This window comes from Helianthus annuus, chromosome 8 (genome assembly GCF_002127325.2).
Source record: "Helianthus annuus cultivar XRQ/B chromosome 8, HanXRQr2.0-SUNRISE, whole genome shotgun sequence".
Classification (NCBI taxonomy): Eukaryota; Viridiplantae; Streptophyta; class Magnoliopsida; order Asterales; family Asteraceae; genus Helianthus; species Helianthus annuus.
The window spans coordinates 71,527,677-71,546,244 of record NC_035440.2 but is presented as its reverse complement, the minus strand read 5'-3'; the positions used below and the strand labels follow the sequence as shown (position 1 = coordinate 71,546,244).

Sequence of the window (18,568 nt, the reverse complement as noted above, 5' to 3'; positions counted from 1 at the left end):
ATCCGAAAACTGCAACAAAAGCGATTTCCGAATCGCTCAATGTCGACAACGCATACGGAACGTACAACAAACCGCCAAAGTTGATGAATATAGAAGATTACAACAGATGGGCAAAACGGTTCGACAACTGGTTGAGGGCGTTTGCGGATGATAGTTAGAAGTTAGTTCAAGTGGGGTACACGACTACAAATTCAGTGTTTACAAATCTGGGTTAAGATGAGCAAGAATTATTTATCGCCGAACAGAAAGCAATAGCACTACTTCATCAGTTGGTTCGGGATGACATCATTTGACTACTTGATTACGAAACCTCGAAAGAGTTGTGGAAGCTCTAAAGAAGAAGTGTACGAGAGGTGAGGAAATCGTGAAGAATAAGAAATCTTTGCTCAAAAAGGAATTCGATCTCTTTGCATGTATGAAGGGCGAAAGTGTTCGACAGATGATCAAGAGATTCTGTCATCTGAAGGTTGAGCTTGATTGGTTTGGGATAAAAAAAGATCAGGAAGAAATCGTCGAGAAGTTGTTCGAAGCATTGCCAAATGAATAGGATTGGCATAACTTTGAACTGGCTAATTGAAAAATTAGAAGGTCACGAACTTGAAATCAGAAAGCAAAATAAAATGAACAATGCCACTTATCAACAAAATGTAAACCTATATTACCGTGGTAGTATGTTGTCAAACACTTCGTCACCCAAAACAACATTCAGTGCCGAGAATTCCAACGATACATCTAAAGGTAACTCAGGTGGGGGATCAGCGGGTACTAGTGGTTTTGGTTATTCAAGTTCGGGTTCAAGCACGAGAGCACAGTATACTAAGAATGCTCAACATAATCAAAGCGGTCCTAATCCAAATGTTATCCAATGTAACATTGCTGTGAACCTTAACAATGCTCAAAACTTCAATGCTGAAACCGCAAAGCAGCAAATGGTCTTTTTGGCTTCAATTCTCGAATCGTACGAGAGTTTAGTCGCAGGAAAGATTGGGAATACCAACCTGACCAAAGAGGATTACGACCAAATTGATCCTGAAGAGATGGAGCTAATCGACATCAGGTGGTGTATGGCCAACGTCATTCTCCGTGCTCAACGCTTCATGGAAATTACCGGAAGGTAGTCTATCGGTGGGCCATCTACAAAGGTGGGTTTTGATCGATCAAAAGTGACTTGCTTCAAGTGTAAGAAAAAAGGTCATTTTAAACGGGAATACAAGAATTCTGATGTTGATGAAACTGCCAATCCTTTTCAAGACGATTACTATCGAAAGGCGGTTTATCACCGAAACAGAGAGGAACCCTCGAAGATGAGGCAGATCGAGGAAAATCCGGTGAAAGAAAAATCGAGGGCATTAGCGATTATACAAGATGACGAAGGCTTCAACTGGAATGATTATATTCCAGATGAAGAACAGATAGGATTCGCTTTCGTCGTTGATTATATTCCAGAATTCGCACACGTGAGAATGAAAAGAATTCATCAAGCATACAAAGAAGCTGTAAAAGCGAAAAGATGGGATGCTGAGAGAGAGTGTTATCTGGATCCGAAAGGAAATGTTTGTACATATCCGAAAACGATCGATTTTGACACTTTAGTGAAGTCGATTCCTACTGCAGAAGAGGAGAGATTGAAGAGAGAAGCTGAAGAAAAGGCTGAGAAGGAGAGAAAAGAGAATTATGAGAAGATTGTTAAGGAAATCACTGATGTGAACGTGGAGATGACGGCCGAGAACTTGAAGAAAATGGCTGATCAAGTATTGATGGCAAAAGTGCTTGAGGTAGACACCAAATCTGCTTCTGAGTCTGAGTCATCTAACAAGGTCAGTTCGGTCGGTCATAATGTCGAAACAGGTTAGTCTCAAGAAACAAAAACTGAGAGTGATTGCAGAAATTGCATGAAGGCATGCAAAGTCTGTAACACGAATGAGTTTGTGTTAAAATCTAACCTCCAGGAGTTAACCGGTAAAATCAACAACTTGAAAAATGATATGGTTTTGAAAGACAGAATTGTGAAAAGTTCAAAAGAAAGAATTGATGAATTGACAGAAAAGATAAAGAATGATGAAAAAGATGTTGAGAATTTTCGAAAAGAAAATGGAAAACTTGTTCTTGAAGACAGAAAATTAACCGAGGCTTTTGAAAAAACTAAAACGGACAATTAAAGATTATGATTCAAGAGATTTTCAAACTCGTCAAGAGAACATTCAATTAAAAACTGTCATTCAAGATAAAGAGAAACAAATTAACAATCAACTGGATGAGATCGCAAACTTAAAACTTCAGATTGAAGAAGTCAAGATTGAGAATGAAAGAATCAATCTGAAGTTGAAAAGTTATCATTCTGCCAACTTTGTTCTTCAACATGTTGTCCTGAAACCCATTGGGAAGAATAAACATGGTGAAGATGTTTATCAAAATGGAACTGGGGTCGGGTATCATACAGTTCCACCACCCATGAACAACTTTACTAAGAAACAGTTTAGGGTGGAAAAAGAATTAAACACGAATGCAAAGGGTGAAGTTGACAACCTGCCTGAAAACATAGACATCACATTTAGTGAACAATCCGATGAGGACAGTGTTGAATCTGAGGTTGTGAAAAATGTGGTTGAAAATGTTTTGAAAACTGATAGTGATTCCACGGTTTCAAATGAGGATGATGATTGTTTTCTAAACAATTATATTCCAAAATCCAAGTCCAAGAACAACTTAATGGACGAACCTACCCTGGTCATGTACCAGGTGTGTGGTTCTGATAAGTTGTACTCGGATGAGGAATTTCCGATAGAAAATGTAAATGTGGATAAACTTGAGAAAGTTTTTAAACTTGTGGAGATTGATGTGTCAGAAGTTGATAGGTTGTCAAGTTCCAAAAGATTTTTGAATTTTCAGAAAGATAAGTCTTACTATAACAAGCCCAAAAATCCACCATGTTTTCAGAACAACAATCAGAAAAGAGGGTACAATAGGCAAAGAGATAGTAAGAACAATCAGAGAAGAAATGTTCAAAAGTCGAAGTTTGTTAAGAAAACAACATTTGTGAGAAGTTCAAGTTCTATGAATGAACAAGAATCGGAAATTTTTTCGAAATCGAATGAAGAATTCTTTGCGAAGAAAGCATCACAAACACAGACTGAAGGTCCAAGTTAGGTTATTGATAACCGGACATGCTTTAAATGCAATGAGATTGGACATATTGCACGAAAGTGCACCAACTCAAAACCTAAGTATGTGGTTGTTGAAAACACCAAGAAACCTAATGATGTAAAAGGCAAGGCGCCAATGTTTGTTGAAAAGAAGATTCAAAAACCTGAAAATGTTAAAATCAATGTTAAACCAGTAAAACAACCTGTTAAGAAAACTGGTGAATCTTCTAAACGTTTTACTCAACAACAACAAACTTGGAAACCTAAGTCTGAGGCAAAAACATCTAAACCAAAAGTGAAACAAACTACTTCGACTGAACAAGTTAAGAAGTTTGATCAAAAGGTTTCTGAGACTGAAACTCAAAAGAAACAGACTACTTCAGCCGCTTCAGTAAAGAAGTTTGTTCCCAAGAGTTCAGCAGGTGATAACAAGAAACATACTTCTTCGACCCCTCCGGTCAAGAAGTATGTTCCTAAAACTGTTCAACCATCTGTTCAACCAATCAAAGAGGAATTTTTCTTATACAAAGAGGTTGAGGTTGGAACAGAAAATAATTTGGAAGTAAATGATAAGAATTTTCCGCCTCTTTATACTACCACAACTCGCCTAAACGTTAAGCTACCCGAGTCAATGGAGGCTTAGGTTGCTTCATTTAATTGATTACGTCTGAAATGTGCAGGAGCTCCTGAGATCAATCTCTAAATGGATAATGGATAGCGGAGCATCCATGCACATGACAGGGAGAAAGACCCTGTTGTATGACATTCGTGGTTTTAATAGAGGTTATGTGGGTTTCACTGGTAACCAGGGAGGTATAATAATCGGGGAAGGGACGTTATCAACTGGTCTAGTGTCCTTTGAAAGAGTAAACTACATTCCAGAGCTAGAGAACAATTTACTTAGCATATCTCAAATCTGTGATAGGAAGTACACAACTCATTTCACCGATAAGGAATGTCTGATCCTGAAGCCAGGATCTGTTGTCCCCGAGGAGTGGATCTTAATGCGAGCACCAAGAGAGAACGACTTGTATTGTAATACCACGTAAAAACGTGTCCAATTATGTATAGACACGTGTCCTAAACTTTAATTGTGAGAAAGATTGAGTTTGAAGGACTAAAGTGGACAAACAGTGAAACTATGCTTACAGAAGGACTAAAAGTGTCAACATGCCAAACTTGGGCCACTGAATGACCACACGTGAAGAAAATATTCTTAAATGGGTGATTGATTGGGTATAAGAAGCTGTTTGTGAAAATAATCAAGAGATTATAAATTACAAGGGTTAAAAGTGTCAATATGTCAATTCTGACCTCTGAGTGACCTTTTAACGAAACCAAGGCTTCGAAATATTCAAATATACTCCCAAGAATAAGTGGTAAAAATTTCACGTGATTCCGAGATTGTTAAGCATGTTTTCCAAACTTTGGGATAAAAGCGTCAACTTGATGAAACTTGCGTACATGAAGATATTTAACGAAACCGAGCCTAACGAAGTTTGGTTATTCATCCTAGAGCTTCATCAAACTAACTACAAGGGCCTTATATGTCAAAAATAAGGTAAAAGGGGGTTAAAAACGTTTAGGGACTGAATCTGCCAACAAGGAAACTTGTTTTGCCAGTTAAGCCGGTCCAGGCAGCCCGCGTAAGCCTTCTCTATGGCTTACGCGGCCCGCGAGAGAGTGCCAGTAACAGAAAAGTTGTGCCAGGTGCGGGTTTGGCCTGTTCCACCGCCTTTACCTAGTTTGTGACGACCCTTGGAGCTATATGTCGGTTTAATTAACTAGCTAGGACACCTGGGGTGATCCCAGGGCCCCCAAATACACCTAGAAATGATCAAGATTCATGAGAATTGCTATTTAAGTGAGCCTCCTCTTGTGTTCATAAACACACTTGCAACAATTTCACTTAAGGGACTTGCTCTGGAGCTTACATCAGTAAGAAGAGGATATCAAGTGTAGAAAAGACAGCAAAGGACCATTAGTAAGCCTTTAATTACTTGCTTAGTTGTTTAATTTAGCTTAATTACTATAAAGTCAAACTTTTTATAAAATCAGTTTGACTTTCGTTTTAATTACATGTGGCTTAACCACTGATCAAACTGAAAGTGGTTATAGAACCACATTAGTATAGGTGATTAACCCTTAAAAGGGTATCTCTTAATTATCTCGTTTGACCAGTTAATTGTCGGGTCAAAGTAAATGTCAAACTGGACTGAAATTGCAAATTTAATTAAAATAAATAAATCAGGGTTTCTAAATTATATTTTAACTTTCTAATGACTTGGTAATTAATATTTAAACATGTTTTATCAGTCCCAATCCGACAATTAATAGTCTAAGGTCAGTTTATAACCGAAAGTCGCAAAAGCTTGACTTTTGCTTTGACTTTCAGTTCTGACCCGTTCAAGCTTAATTCTTTCACGTTTTAAGCTTCCATTAGGACCACATTACTTAGTAGTATGACCCTCTGGAGTTATATTGCATGGTGCCTAATAGTTTGAATTATATGCACTTGATCGTGATTATGTTTAATAATGCCTAAAACGCCCTTTTGTATAAAATCGAGATTTTTAACAATATGAATGGACTAACACCTTCACTACTGATATTTTGACATGTCCCGAAAATTTGATATCAGTTTGAGGTCTTGAATGGGAGTTATGCTCAATAGCGTAATTAAGGAGCTTCTAAGTAATTAAAAGGCGTAATTAACATAAAGCCTATCTAAACCTGATTTTTGACACCAAACCTTTTACCTACTGATGTTAAATAATATTTTGGGATTTTTAAAGATTTTTATTTATTTTTAGGCTGAGCATAACATAGGATTATAGCCTAATTTCGGTTATTATCGGTTTTACCCTTTTCATACATAAAATGAGTTTTACATAACATTTTAATGCCAAACTTTTTGCTACTGATTTTATATGATAAATATAGTATTTTAAACCTTATAAACTGATCAAAAACTCAGATTTCCTATTTTTACCCAAATAGCCCTTTAAATCGGTTTTTAAGCGTTTTTAGCACTTAGTATAGGTCAAGACTATATTTGGCTTATAAAACCCATTATCTACTGATGTTTTAAACTAATATATGTAATATTACAGTAAGCTAAAGTTTTTAAACTCAGAAGTCTATTTTGACCTTTAAAAGCTTATGTAAAATTACCAAAATGCCCTTTCGGTGCATAGTTGGTTATGAAAGGTATATTTCTCATATGTTAAGCATCCTACTGATGTAACCTATTAAAATACATGTTTTTACTAATTTAATCAGACCTGGAACTCAGTTTTATAAATAAACTCCTTTATAAGCATTAAAATTACCAAAATGCCTTTATGGGACTTATTTTGGTTTACATTACTTTTTGGGCATACATGTTAATATGTTACTGATATATTAACATATTTTGAGCATAATGACGATTAAGACTTGTATATAATTTAATTGGTTACCCGTTACGCATTTACGCGTTCGGATCGGTCTACGTGACTAGTTTACGTGAAATAACCGAAACGGGCTTAACCTTATCATTTGTTTCTCATTTTCCAGAATGTATTTAGTTTACCCATATTATACAAGTATCCAAGCTTGTCGGGTCTAAATCACATTCTGTCCCGGTCTCCGCTTAATCTACCATTTAGAACCGTAAGGTTTCCTTCTAGCTAGCCGGTCTAAGTCCTTGATTAATTAAAGACCCGTTAGCATCCTTATAGGCTAATTAAACCTTCTATACAGATTAATAGCTTCCGGTAAAAAGTGCCTTTCAAGAACCTTAGGAATTTACTGCTATCACCAGGTAAATACTTTTAACTTATTTTCCCTATACGGGCTTGGGATACGGTATAATAATACCGCTTGGTCGGGTATGGGATTATTTTGTCGGATTGTTATTTTGATAAATCCGCATAACCCGTTTTAATCTGTATTGTTTGATAACATAAACATTTGGGGGTTAACGACCGTGTCCTGGATATCCTCGGCTCATTTAAGTTATTAATGGCCACGACCTATGCACGGGGTGCAGGCATGCACCCGACAGATGCAAATGCTAAATATTTAATTACCCACAAGTTGGGGATAACTCCTTTATGGGTTCTATAAGTGGTGAGTCAGTTAATCATGTCCGGCTTACAAACCGGCCCCACATGTATGACAAGCATGTAAAACTGTATACAAGATTTTATTAAAATTGTCCCAAGTTATAAATGATTTGTGCCTTGTGCACCTAAATCAATTTTCTTAAATGTTTTCAAATCGAGTCAGTTAAATTGTATTTACCAGTGTAAACTGACGTATTTTCCTAAAGATTGATTGACAGGTACTTCCCGAAATAGGCAGGAGCTATATGGTGTTATAGAGGATCTTGCAAATCCAATAGATACCCGGAGTCTGTAGTTTTTGTTTCTTTGTACATTATGATCCGCCTGTGGATCTTATTACATTCTTGTCTGTACATTCATAAACTCGAACGCTCAGACGTTATGGTTTGTAATAGTTTATTTTAGCTATATTATTGTGTGTATTGACTATGATGATATCAACTACGTCACGATACTCCCCGCCGGGCCCACCGGTAATACGTGGAATAATGGGGTGTGACAGGTTGGTATCAGAGCCAACATTGAGTGAATTAAACACTAACCTTTTGTGTTTAATCTCAATGACACAATAAGCACATTCCTTAGACTCTCGAGTCTAGGCAAATGACCTAGGATATATCTCTTACTTCCTTTGCTATTATTATGTTTTATTTCATTTTTGTTTCCTTGTTTTAACAGGAATCATCAACATGCCTCCAAGAGTAAGAGGCCGAGGCAAGGGTCCCATGCGTGGGGGACCGTCGTCAGCAGGACCATCTCATAGACGCACTCCATCGGCGTCCTTTTCCACCTCCGACTCTCACGATATGTGGGGTCAACCTTTTGAGCCGGCAAGACACTCAGTCTCACTAAGCTCATCGCCTTCTTTCCACCCGTCCATTGGGCCACTCGTTCCTGATGAACCTCAACATTCTCACCATTCTCAGCAATCTCACCATTCTCACGAGTCTTACCATTCATACCACTCTTTGCAATCCCATTCGTTCCACCACTCTGATTCCCTCTACTCCCCGGGACATTTTAACCCAAACGACTATGTTAACGATTTTCTTGGTTACAACCCCTTGGGCCCTGAGGACCACTTCTCTCAGGGGATGGAAACAGACGATGATCCAGATCCGGAGATGCAGACCGGAATGCCGGGTTACCCCATAAGCATATCGAGTGGATCCCCATTTCAGGGATCACCTTACCATGGGCCCGACTCGTTCCAGGAGAAAATGGCCACATATGATTGGTTCTTTACCCCATCATACCATAACTCTCCAGCCCAACCACCTTGGTTGATCCGCAACTCCAAGCTGTTTCGTCGCCGCCACTTCCGGTAGAGGAGCCACCGCAGCAGCCACCGCAGCCACCTCCCGAGCCTCCGAGGCAAAGGAGGAACGCGCGTATGTCCGTACGGGGGGACCACGTTTCAGTTCTCCCCGGGGTTCGAGTTCTAATCCCCCTATTCTGGAGGACCCCCAGATGGGTGGGCCCTCGAATGCGGCGCCGGAGATTGAACCTCCGCCAGCTACTTATGCACCACCTGAGCCGCCTATGGGTTTTGATAACCCAATCCCAACCTACCCAGGTTCTTCTGGGTATAATTTTTTTGAAAACCCATCGGGGTACCCCTCGGAATATGTATCTCAGGACCCGTACCTTACGGCTGCGCAGTATCACCACCTTTATCCTTCTTCTTACCCTCTGGTTCTTCCAACTGGATATCCAGTACCGGGTTATCAGTACCCACCGTACCAACAACCTCCTCCTCAGCAGCAGCAACATCAGACTCAGGAAATCCTGGAGAGGTTAGATAGGGTTGAACACAAGGCTAGGAAAAACAAGGAAAAGCATAATAGCTTCATGAAAGGCCTTGCAAACCTTATCAAAGGGAAGAAGAAGTAGAGGATTGTTAGTTTTCTTAGTTGTTTTTAATCGTGTCCCTGCGAGGACATTTGTTTGGTTTATGTATCAAGTCCCTGCGCGGACTTATTTTCCTTTCTGTAGGCCCCTTCGCGGGCAGTTTGTCTTTTCTAAGTCCCGTTTAGGGCAGTTGTACTTGTTCTCAGTTTAATGAAGTTTTAACTTTGGTTTTAATTGTGTATTTTATTACACCCTGTTATATCTTTTCAATTTATAATTGATCCGCCAAAGAAAACTCTTAGAGGTATAACGTAGCCAAAGTATTAATTGGCTATGATGGTACAACCTTTTTAAGATAACAAATCTCTGTTAACATCTGAAAATATGTTGACATTCCTAGCTATGCGGTACGAGAAACCACACAAGCTCCCAAAAAAAAGGTACTTGGATCCTTCCAAGTTACATATAGCCTATATGATCAATGCGAATCATGGCTAATAAACATCAATAGGATGTGTACACCAAGACATCCTTAGGAGATGTATGCTTATAAGCTAAGGTTTAATAATGACAACGAAAGTTTAATTTATAAACTTCTTGTCAATAAGGCTATGAAGTTTGTTCGACCCTTAAAAGATCATCGATCCAAGAGATCGGTGATTAGATCATAAGTCGTCCCTGTGGCAAGCTTCCTAAGCTATTTAAATGTCCTTCGAGACGAGCTTAATGATAAATAAAATGTCTTTCATGACATTTGCAGTTGTGGAAATTCTATCTTCCCCTGCTTAATAGTTTAAAGAATAGTGTATTCTATTTTGATTTTAAATTTCTATTTAAAATGATCTAAATGGTTTAAATAATACCATGACCATCTGATCATCAATGCGATTAATCTATATATATAATTTGAATATTATTATTGTTTGCTATAGTATTGAGAAATGGCTGGCTCAGATGAAGCAAACAGTCATCCAGCAGAGGGCAACACCAGAATCAATATTACTGGTTCTGAATTGCAAGCTTTAATCACCACGGCAGTTTCTCAAGCGGTAGATGCTAAGTTTAAAGAGCCGAGTGTTGTTCGGTCTCAAACTCACTCAAAAACCCATTCTCAACCTCACACTCATAAGAAGACTGAGTCCCTGCACTCGTCTAACTAGGGTAGTGGACCCAAAAAGCAGGTAATTCTTGAGCCTACCCTTAGGCACGCCAAGGGTTGTACCTACAAGTACTTTGTATCCTGTAAGCCAAGAGACTTTACAGGAGAAAAGGGGGCGATAGACTGCATGAAGTGGTTAGATGAGATGGAAACTGTGATAGATATTAGCGGTTGTGCTAAGGAGGATGTGGTCATGTTTGTATCCCAATCTTTTAAGGGTGATGCCCTTACATGGTGGAAAGCGCTGGTACAATCCACCGGGAAAGTTCATTTGTATAATCTTTCATAGGAGAAGTTTGTAGATCTGGTTAAGGACACTTATTGTCCTCAGCATGAAGTTGAGCGTATAGAAACCGATTTCCTCACCCTAGTGATGAAGGATCTGGACTGTAGATCCTATGTGACTAGTTTCAACTCCATGTCAAGACTTGTACCGTATCTAGTCACTCCCGAGCCCAAACGCATTGCGCGTTTTATTGGTGGTCTGGCCCCTGAAGTGAAGGGGAATGTAAAGGCTTCTAAGCCAGCCACCTATAGATCCGTTGTAGATCTATCATTGTCCCTCACATTGGATGTTGTGAGGAGTCGGGCGAGGAAGACTTCTGAAGAAGGGAAGAGGAAGAGAGAGGATGATCAGTCTTCTCAATCAAACAAGAAAGGTAAATGGAACTCTGGTTCCAAGAAGGGGCAATCTGGCGATAAGCCCAGGTGCAAAACTTGCCACAAAAGGCATTTTGGTAAGTGCAACCGAGACCCACAGGCCAAACCATGTGGGATCTGTAAGAAAAAGGGGCACAAGTCTGTCGAGTGCCAGAATATTAAGGATGCAACCTGTTACGGTTGCAATGAAAAGGGGCACATCGAAACCAACTGCCCCAAGAATGTGAAGAAGCCTGAGGAGGCTAAGAAGAACAACGCCAGAGTGTTCCAGATGCAGGCAAGGGAAGCGGTGAATGACGAGAACGTCATAACAGGTACCTTCCTCATCAATAATATTTATGCTAGAGTCTTATTTGATTCCGGTGCTGATAAGTCCTTTGTAGACCATAAGTTCTGTAAGTTATTAAATTTGCCTATTAAGACTCTAGACATAAAGTATGAGGTAGCACTTGTCGATGGTACCTTAGAATCAGCCTTAACTCTTCTTGATGGGTGTTCCATATCCATCAAGAATCATTCTATTCCGCTATCGCTTCTTCCAATGAAATTAGCTGGTTTTGATATAGTTTTAAGCATGGATTGGTTGTCGCATAACCAAGCCCAAATTGCCTACGATAAAAAGCTTGTCATTATCAAAACCCCTTCTGGTGAATCAGTCACAATTCAAGGAGATACACAGTACGGATTACCCAGCAATGTGTCTATTCTCAAAGTATCTCAGTGCTTGAAAAATGGATGTGTCATTTACATGGCACAGGTGACAGCGAATGATCAAAAGCCAAAGATTGAAGACATTCCAATCATTTCAGAGTATCCTGATGTCTTTCCTGACGAGTTACCTGGATTACCTCCTGAGAGGCAAGTAGAATTCAGGATAGACATCCTCCCTGGATCTGCGCCTATTGCACGAGCTCCGTATCGTCTAGCGCCTACCGAAATGAAAGAGCTCAGAACTCAACTGGATGATTTATTGGAAAAAGGTTTCATTCAGCCCAGCTCTTCACCTTGGGGAGCTCCTATTCTGTTTGTGAAAAAGAAGGACGGATCAATGCGCTTATGCATTGATTACCGCGAACTGAATAAGGTAACGATTAAGAATCGTTATCCTTTACCCAGGATCGATGACTTGTTTGCTCAACTCCAAGGAGCAAGTTATTTCTCAAAGATTGATTTGAGGTCTGGGTATCATCAACTCAAGGTTCGAACTGAAGATGTTCCAAAGACGGCATTCAGAACAAGGTATGGACACTTCGAGTTCTTAGTGATGCCTTTTGGGCTCACTAATGCGCCTGCAGCATTTATGGACCTCATGAATAGAGTCTGCAAGCCATATTTAGATAAGTTTGTCATTGTCTTTATAGACGACATACTCATTTACTCACGTAGCCAAGTGGAGCATGAAAAGCACATTCGGTGTATTTTAGGACTGCTTCGACAGGAGAAGTTGTATGCCAAATTCTCCAAGTGTGAATTTTGGCTTCGTAAGGTCCAGTTCCTTGGACATGTTGTCAGTGAACAAGGTATTCAAGTAGATCCTGCCAAGGTAGAGGCTGTTATGAATTGGGAAGCACCTAAGACACCTACAGAAATTCGCAGCTTTCTGGGTTTAGCAGGATATTATAGAAGGTTCATTGAGAACTTCTCAAGAATAGCTGCACCATTAACCTCCTTAACCCGCAAGAATGTAAAATTTGTCTGGGTCCCAAACAGCAGGAATCTTTCGAGACTCTAACGCAAAGATTGAGCAATGCTCCGGTTTTATCCTTACCGGAAGGAATTGAAGAGTTTGTTGTATACTGCGATGCATCACACACTGGCATGGGGTGTGTACTTATGCAGCGGGGCAATGTAATTGCCTATGCATCGCGACAGCTAAAGGTGCACGAAAAGAATTACACCACCCATGATTTGGAATTGGTTGCCGTTGTATTCGCACTAAAGTTGTGGAGACACTATTTGTATGGAACAAAATGTGTAATCTACTCGGACCACAAAAGTCTCCAACATCTGTTCAACCAAAAAGAGCTCAATATGAGACAACGCCGTTGGATGGAAACTTTGAATGATTATGATTGCGAAATTCGCTACCATCCAGGTAAGGCGAATGTGGTTGCTGACGCTCTAAGCCGAAAGGAAAGAGTTAAACCAATTAGGATCAATGCCAAGAGTATTGAGTTGAAGAATAGTCTGAATGAAAGACTATTAGCTGCACAAAAAGATGCTATTTTGGAAGTTAATTTTCCAAATGAAAAGCTAGGTGTAACTGCTAAACAGTTAACACCTGGGAAGGATGGAATCCTCAGAATGAATGGAAGAATTTGGGTTCCTATTCAAGGAGGACTTCGAGATGTGATCCTTCAGGAAGCCCACAACTCTAAGTATTCGGTTCACCCTGGAGGTGACAAGATGTATCAAGATTTAAAGGCTAATTATTGGTGGATAGGTTTGAAGAAATCTATTGCCACCCATGTAGCTAAGTGCCTGACGTGTGCTCAGATTAAAGCTGAACATCAAAAGCCATCAGGTCTTCTACAACAGCCAGAACTCCCTACGTGGAAATGGGAGATGGTAACCATGGATTTCATAACCAAGTTACCTAAAACAAGGCATGGAAATGATACCATATGGGTTATTGTTGATAGACTGATGAAGTCAGCACATTTCTTACCCATTAAGGAGACTCACAGCTCCGATAAGTTAGCCCAGTTGTATGTTGATAAGATTGTAGCTCTTCATGGTGTACTGGTAGCTATCATCTCGGATAGAGATACTAGATACACCTCTCATTTTTGGAAAAGTTTCCAACAATCTTTGGGCACTCGTTTGAATTTTAGTACTGCTTACCATCCTCAGACTGACGGACAGAGTGAGCGTACCATTCAAACCTTGGAAGACATGTTTCGTGCATGTGTTATTGATTTGGGTGGTAGTTGGGATGACCACCTGCCATTGATCGAGTTCTCCTATAACAATAGTTATCATACTAGCATTCAGGCTGCGCCTTTTGAGGCATTATATGGTAGGAAATGCAGAACGCCTGTCTGTTGGGCAGAAGTAGGAGAAGCCCAGATATCAGGACCTAATATAGTCCTTGAAACTACGGACAAGATTGTCCAGATTTGTGATCACCTAAAAGCTGCCAGAGATAGGTAGAAAAGTTATGCTGACAAGAGGCGAAAACCTCTAAAGTTTGAAGTAGGCGATAAAGTTTTATTAAAAGTGTCACCCTGGAAAGGTGTGATGCGCTTTGGTAAAAAGGGCACGCTGAGCCCTAGATATCTCGGACCATTCGAGATCATCGAATGTGTCGGCAGTGTAGCATATAAGCTAAGATTGCCAGAGGAGCTGAGTGGAATTCATGATGTGTTCCACGTTTGTAATCTCAAGAAATGCTTAGCCGATGAATCTCTAGCTATGTCTCATAAAGATGTGCAGGTTGATAAAAGCTTGAGGTTCATTGAGAAACCTATATCAATCGAGGATCGACAAGTCAAAAAGCTCCGAAGAAAGTATGTACCTATAGTAAAGGTTAAATGGGACGCTCTTAGAGGTCCCGAATATACGTGGGAAGTCGAGTCCACTATGAAACAGAAGTACCCTCACTTGTTCCAGTAAATCTCGGGGTCGAGATTTCTTTTAAGGGGGTGAGGATGTAACACCATGTAAAAACATGTCCAATTATGTATAGACACGTGTCCTAAACTTTAATTGCGAGAAAGATTGAGTTTGAAGGACTGAAGTGGACAAACAGTGAAACTATGCTTACAGAAAAGCTAAAAGTTTCAACATGCCAAACTTGGGCCTTTGAATGACCACACGTGAAGAAAATATTCTTAAATGGGTGATTGATTGGGTATAAGAAGCCGTTTGTGAAAATAATCAAGAGATTATAAATTACAAGGGTTAAAAGTGTCAATATGTCAATTCTGACCTCTGAGTGACCTTTTAACGAAACCAAGGCTTCGAAATATTCAAATATACTCCCGAGAATATGTGGTAAAAATTTCACGTGATTCCGAGATCGTTAAGCATGTTTTCCAAACTTCGGGATAAAAGCGTCAACTTGATGAAACTTGCGTACATGAAGATATTTAACGAAACCGAGCCTAACGAAGTTTGGTTATTCATCCTAGAGCTTCATCAAACTAACTACAAGGGCCTTATGTGTCAAAAATAAGGTAAAAAGGGGTTAAAAACGTTCAGGGACTGAATCTGCCAACAAGGAAACTTGTTTTGCCAGTTAAGCCGGTCCAGGCGGGCCGCGTAAGCCTTCTCTATGGCTTACGCGGCCCGCGAGAGAGTGCCAGTAACAGAAAAGTTGTGCCAGGTGCGGGTTTGGCCTGTTCCACCGCCTTTACCTAGTTTGTGACGACCCATGGAGCTATATGTCGGTTTAATTAACTAGCTAGGACACCTGGGGTGATCCCAGGGCCCCCAAATACACCTGGAAGTGATCAAGATTCATGAGAATTGCTATTTAAGTGAGCCTCCTCTTGTGTTCATAAACACACTTGCAACAATTTCACTTAAGGGACTTGCTCTGGAGCGTACATCAGTAAGAAGAGGATATCAAGTGTAGAAAAGACAGCTAAGGACCATTAGTAAGCCTTTAATTACTTGCTTAGTTGTTTAATTTAGTTTAATTACTATAAAGTCAAACTTTTTATAAAATCAGTTTGACTTTCGTTTCAATTACATGTGGCTTAACCACTGATCAAATTGCAAGTGGTTATAGAACCACATTAGTATAGGTGATTAACCCTTAAAAGGGTGTCTCCTAATTATCTCGTTTGACCAGTTAATTGTCGGGTCAAAGTAGTTTGACAAAAAGTCAAACTGGACTGAAATTGCAAATTTAGTTAAAATTAATAAACCAGGGGTTCTAAATTATATTTTTAACTTTCTAATGACTTGGTAATTAATATTTAATCATGTCTTATCAGTCCCAATCCGACAAATAATAGTCTAAGGTCAGTTTATAACTTTTTTTTTAGTTTTTAATTTTTTTTTTGATTGGTAAATAGTCTTAATAAACTCAATACGATTACAAACTAATGGTAGGTAGACGAGCAACAAGCTGCGCCGCTACCCCTTTCTGAATAGCAAACCCTACCCTGCCAAACACAAAATTCTGCCCCTTAACATGTGTGGTGTTACTGGTTACCACCTGTTGAACCCGCTTAAGGAACCGCACCGCGTCAGGGGCGAGAGCGCCAAATGTATCGAAAGCGAACGGGACGAACACGTGCTGATTCTCGATGCAAGCTTTTTCGTGTTTAGCTACTTTGCCCGCCTCTGCCTTGGTAATCGCATGTCCCGCCACAAACCCGTGGTCCCTTAACCCAACGAGGGGGGACAAACCTGTCAAATCGACACACGCGTGTTTCCATCCTTCCCATCCAAAAACAAGAATGTCCGCGGGCCGTAGCGTAGATCTCCCTTCTAATGGATCAGTCAAGAAGTTCACCGGAGCTTCCTTTTTTGCCGAGATCCCTGCTCGCTTAAGGACATCATACAGCACATCTCGAACTAAATCATGTCGATACTTAAAGCCCGGTAATTCTTTGCAATGTACTGCATGCTCCCCAAAAGAATCCAAGCAACACTTCCGACATACAGGACACGGGTCATCAGCCGGGAAAAGGGGTATCATTAAACGGTACTTGAGGATAGCCCGGTATTCCACAGCCGACATACATTGCCCTAAACCTTCGATAGGAACAACAGACAGGAAATCCTGAGCATGGGGGGCTCGCAAACACTCAAACACGGCTCGCTGACAAGGGGAAAAGGCAAACTTCTCTTCAACTTTCTTGACGATTTCACCATATAAGGCATTCGCCAGAATTTTCTGGGCTTTAATGGGGGCGGTGTCTTTAATGTAGAAACCGCCAAGATCAAGATCAGGAAGAGAACTATGTAGATTCTCCAACGCACCTTTGTAATCAGAGTCCAACAGCTCTCCCCCACATTCGCGAAGGATGTGGTCTTGAAGAACCCAAGATTGGGCCCTTGAAGCCACAAAAGCGTAGGAAGAGGCATCCTCAGCTGAGCAAATCCCAAGCCCCCCAAAACGCGTCGCAAAAGCTTGACTTTTGCTTTGACTTTCAGTTCTGACCTGTTCAAGCTTAATTCTTCCACGTTTTAAGCTTCCATTAGGACCACATTACTTAGTAGTATGACCCTCTGGAGTTATATTGCATGGTGCCTAATAGTTTGAATTATATGCACTTGATAGTGATTATGCTTAATAATGCCTAAAACGCCCTTTTTGTATAAAACCAAGATTTTTAACAATATGAATGGACTAACACCTTTGCTACTGATATTTTGACATGTCCCGAAAATTTGATATCAGTTTGAGGTCTTGAATGGGAGTTATGCTCAATAGCGTAATTAAGGTGCTTCTTAGTAATTAAAAGGCGTAATTAATATAAAGCCTATCTAAACCCGATTTTTGACACAAAACCTTTTACCTACTGATGTTAAATAATATTTTGGGATTTTTAAAGATTTTTATTTATTTTTAGGCTGAGCATAACATAGGATTATAGCCTAATTTCGGTTATTGTCGGTTTTACCCTTTTCATACATAAAATGAGTTTTACATAACATTTTAATGCCAAACTTTTTGCTACTGATTTTATATGATAAATATAATATTTTAAACCTTATAACTGATCAAAAACTCAGATTTCCTATTTTTACCCAAATAGGCCATTAAATCGGTTTTTAAGCGTTTTTAGCGCCTAGTATAGGTCAAAACTATATTTGGCTTATAAAACCCATTACCTACTGATTGTTTTAAACTAATATATGTAATATTACAGTAATCTAAAGTTTTTAAACTCAGAAGTCTATTTTGACCTTTAAAAGCTTATGTAAAATTACCAAAATGCCCTTTCGGTGCATAGTTGGTTATAAAAGGTATATTTCTCATATGTTAAGCATCCTACTGATGTAACCTATTAAAATACATGTTTTTACTAATTTAATCAGACCTGGAACTCAGTTTTATAAATAAACTCCTTTATAAGCATTAAAATTACCAAAATGCCCTTATGGGACTTATTTTGGTTTAAATTACTTTTTGGGCATACATGTTAATATGTTACTGATATATTAACATATTTTGAGCATAATGACGATTAAGACTTGTATATAATTTAATTGGTTACCCGTTACGCACTTACGCGTTCGGATCGGTCTACGTGACTAGTTTACGTGAAATAACCGAAACGGGCTTAACCTTATCATTTGTTTCTCATTTTCCAGAATGTATTTAGTTTACCCATATTATACAAGTATCCAAGCTTGTCGGGTCTAAATCACATTCTATCCCGGTCTCCGCTTAATCTAGCATTTAGAACCGTAAGGTTTCCTTCTAGCTAGCCGGTCTAAGTCCTTGATTAATTAAAGACCCGTTAGCATCCTTATAGGCTAATTAAACCTTCTATACAGATTAATAGCTTCCGGTAAAAAGTGCCTTTCAAGAACCTTAGGAATTTACTGCTATCACCAGGTAAATATTTTTAACTTATTTTCCCTATACAGGCTTGGGATACAGTATAATAATACCGCTTGGCCGGGTATGGGATTATTTTGTCAGATTGTGATTTAATAAATCCGCATAACCCGTTTTAATC

The 18,568-nt window shown here is 39.5% G+C and overlaps 2 protein-coding genes across 2 annotated transcripts; both read left to right on the top strand.

Moving 5' to 3' along the window:
- Window positions 1-8,722: 8,722 nt before the first annotated feature.
- LOC110870130 (annexin A11-like) lies at window positions 8,723-9,145 on the top strand. The gene has a single exon (XM_022119332.1). The coding sequence runs from the start codon at window positions 8,723-8,725 to the stop codon at window positions 9,143-9,145; it is 423 nt and encodes a 140-aa protein (XP_021975024.1).
- Window positions 9,146-10,389: 1,244 nt separating this feature from the next.
- Window positions 10,390-11,363, top strand: LOC110870129. Its single transcript, XM_022119331.1, has 3 exons — window positions 10,390-10,509; window positions 10,552-11,236; window positions 11,344-11,363. Exons 1-3 carry the CDS (start codon window positions 10,390-10,392, stop codon window positions 11,361-11,363), a joined length of 825 nt encoding a protein of 274 aa, XP_021975023.1.
- The last annotated feature ends 7,205 nt before the right edge of the window (window positions 11,364-18,568 follow it).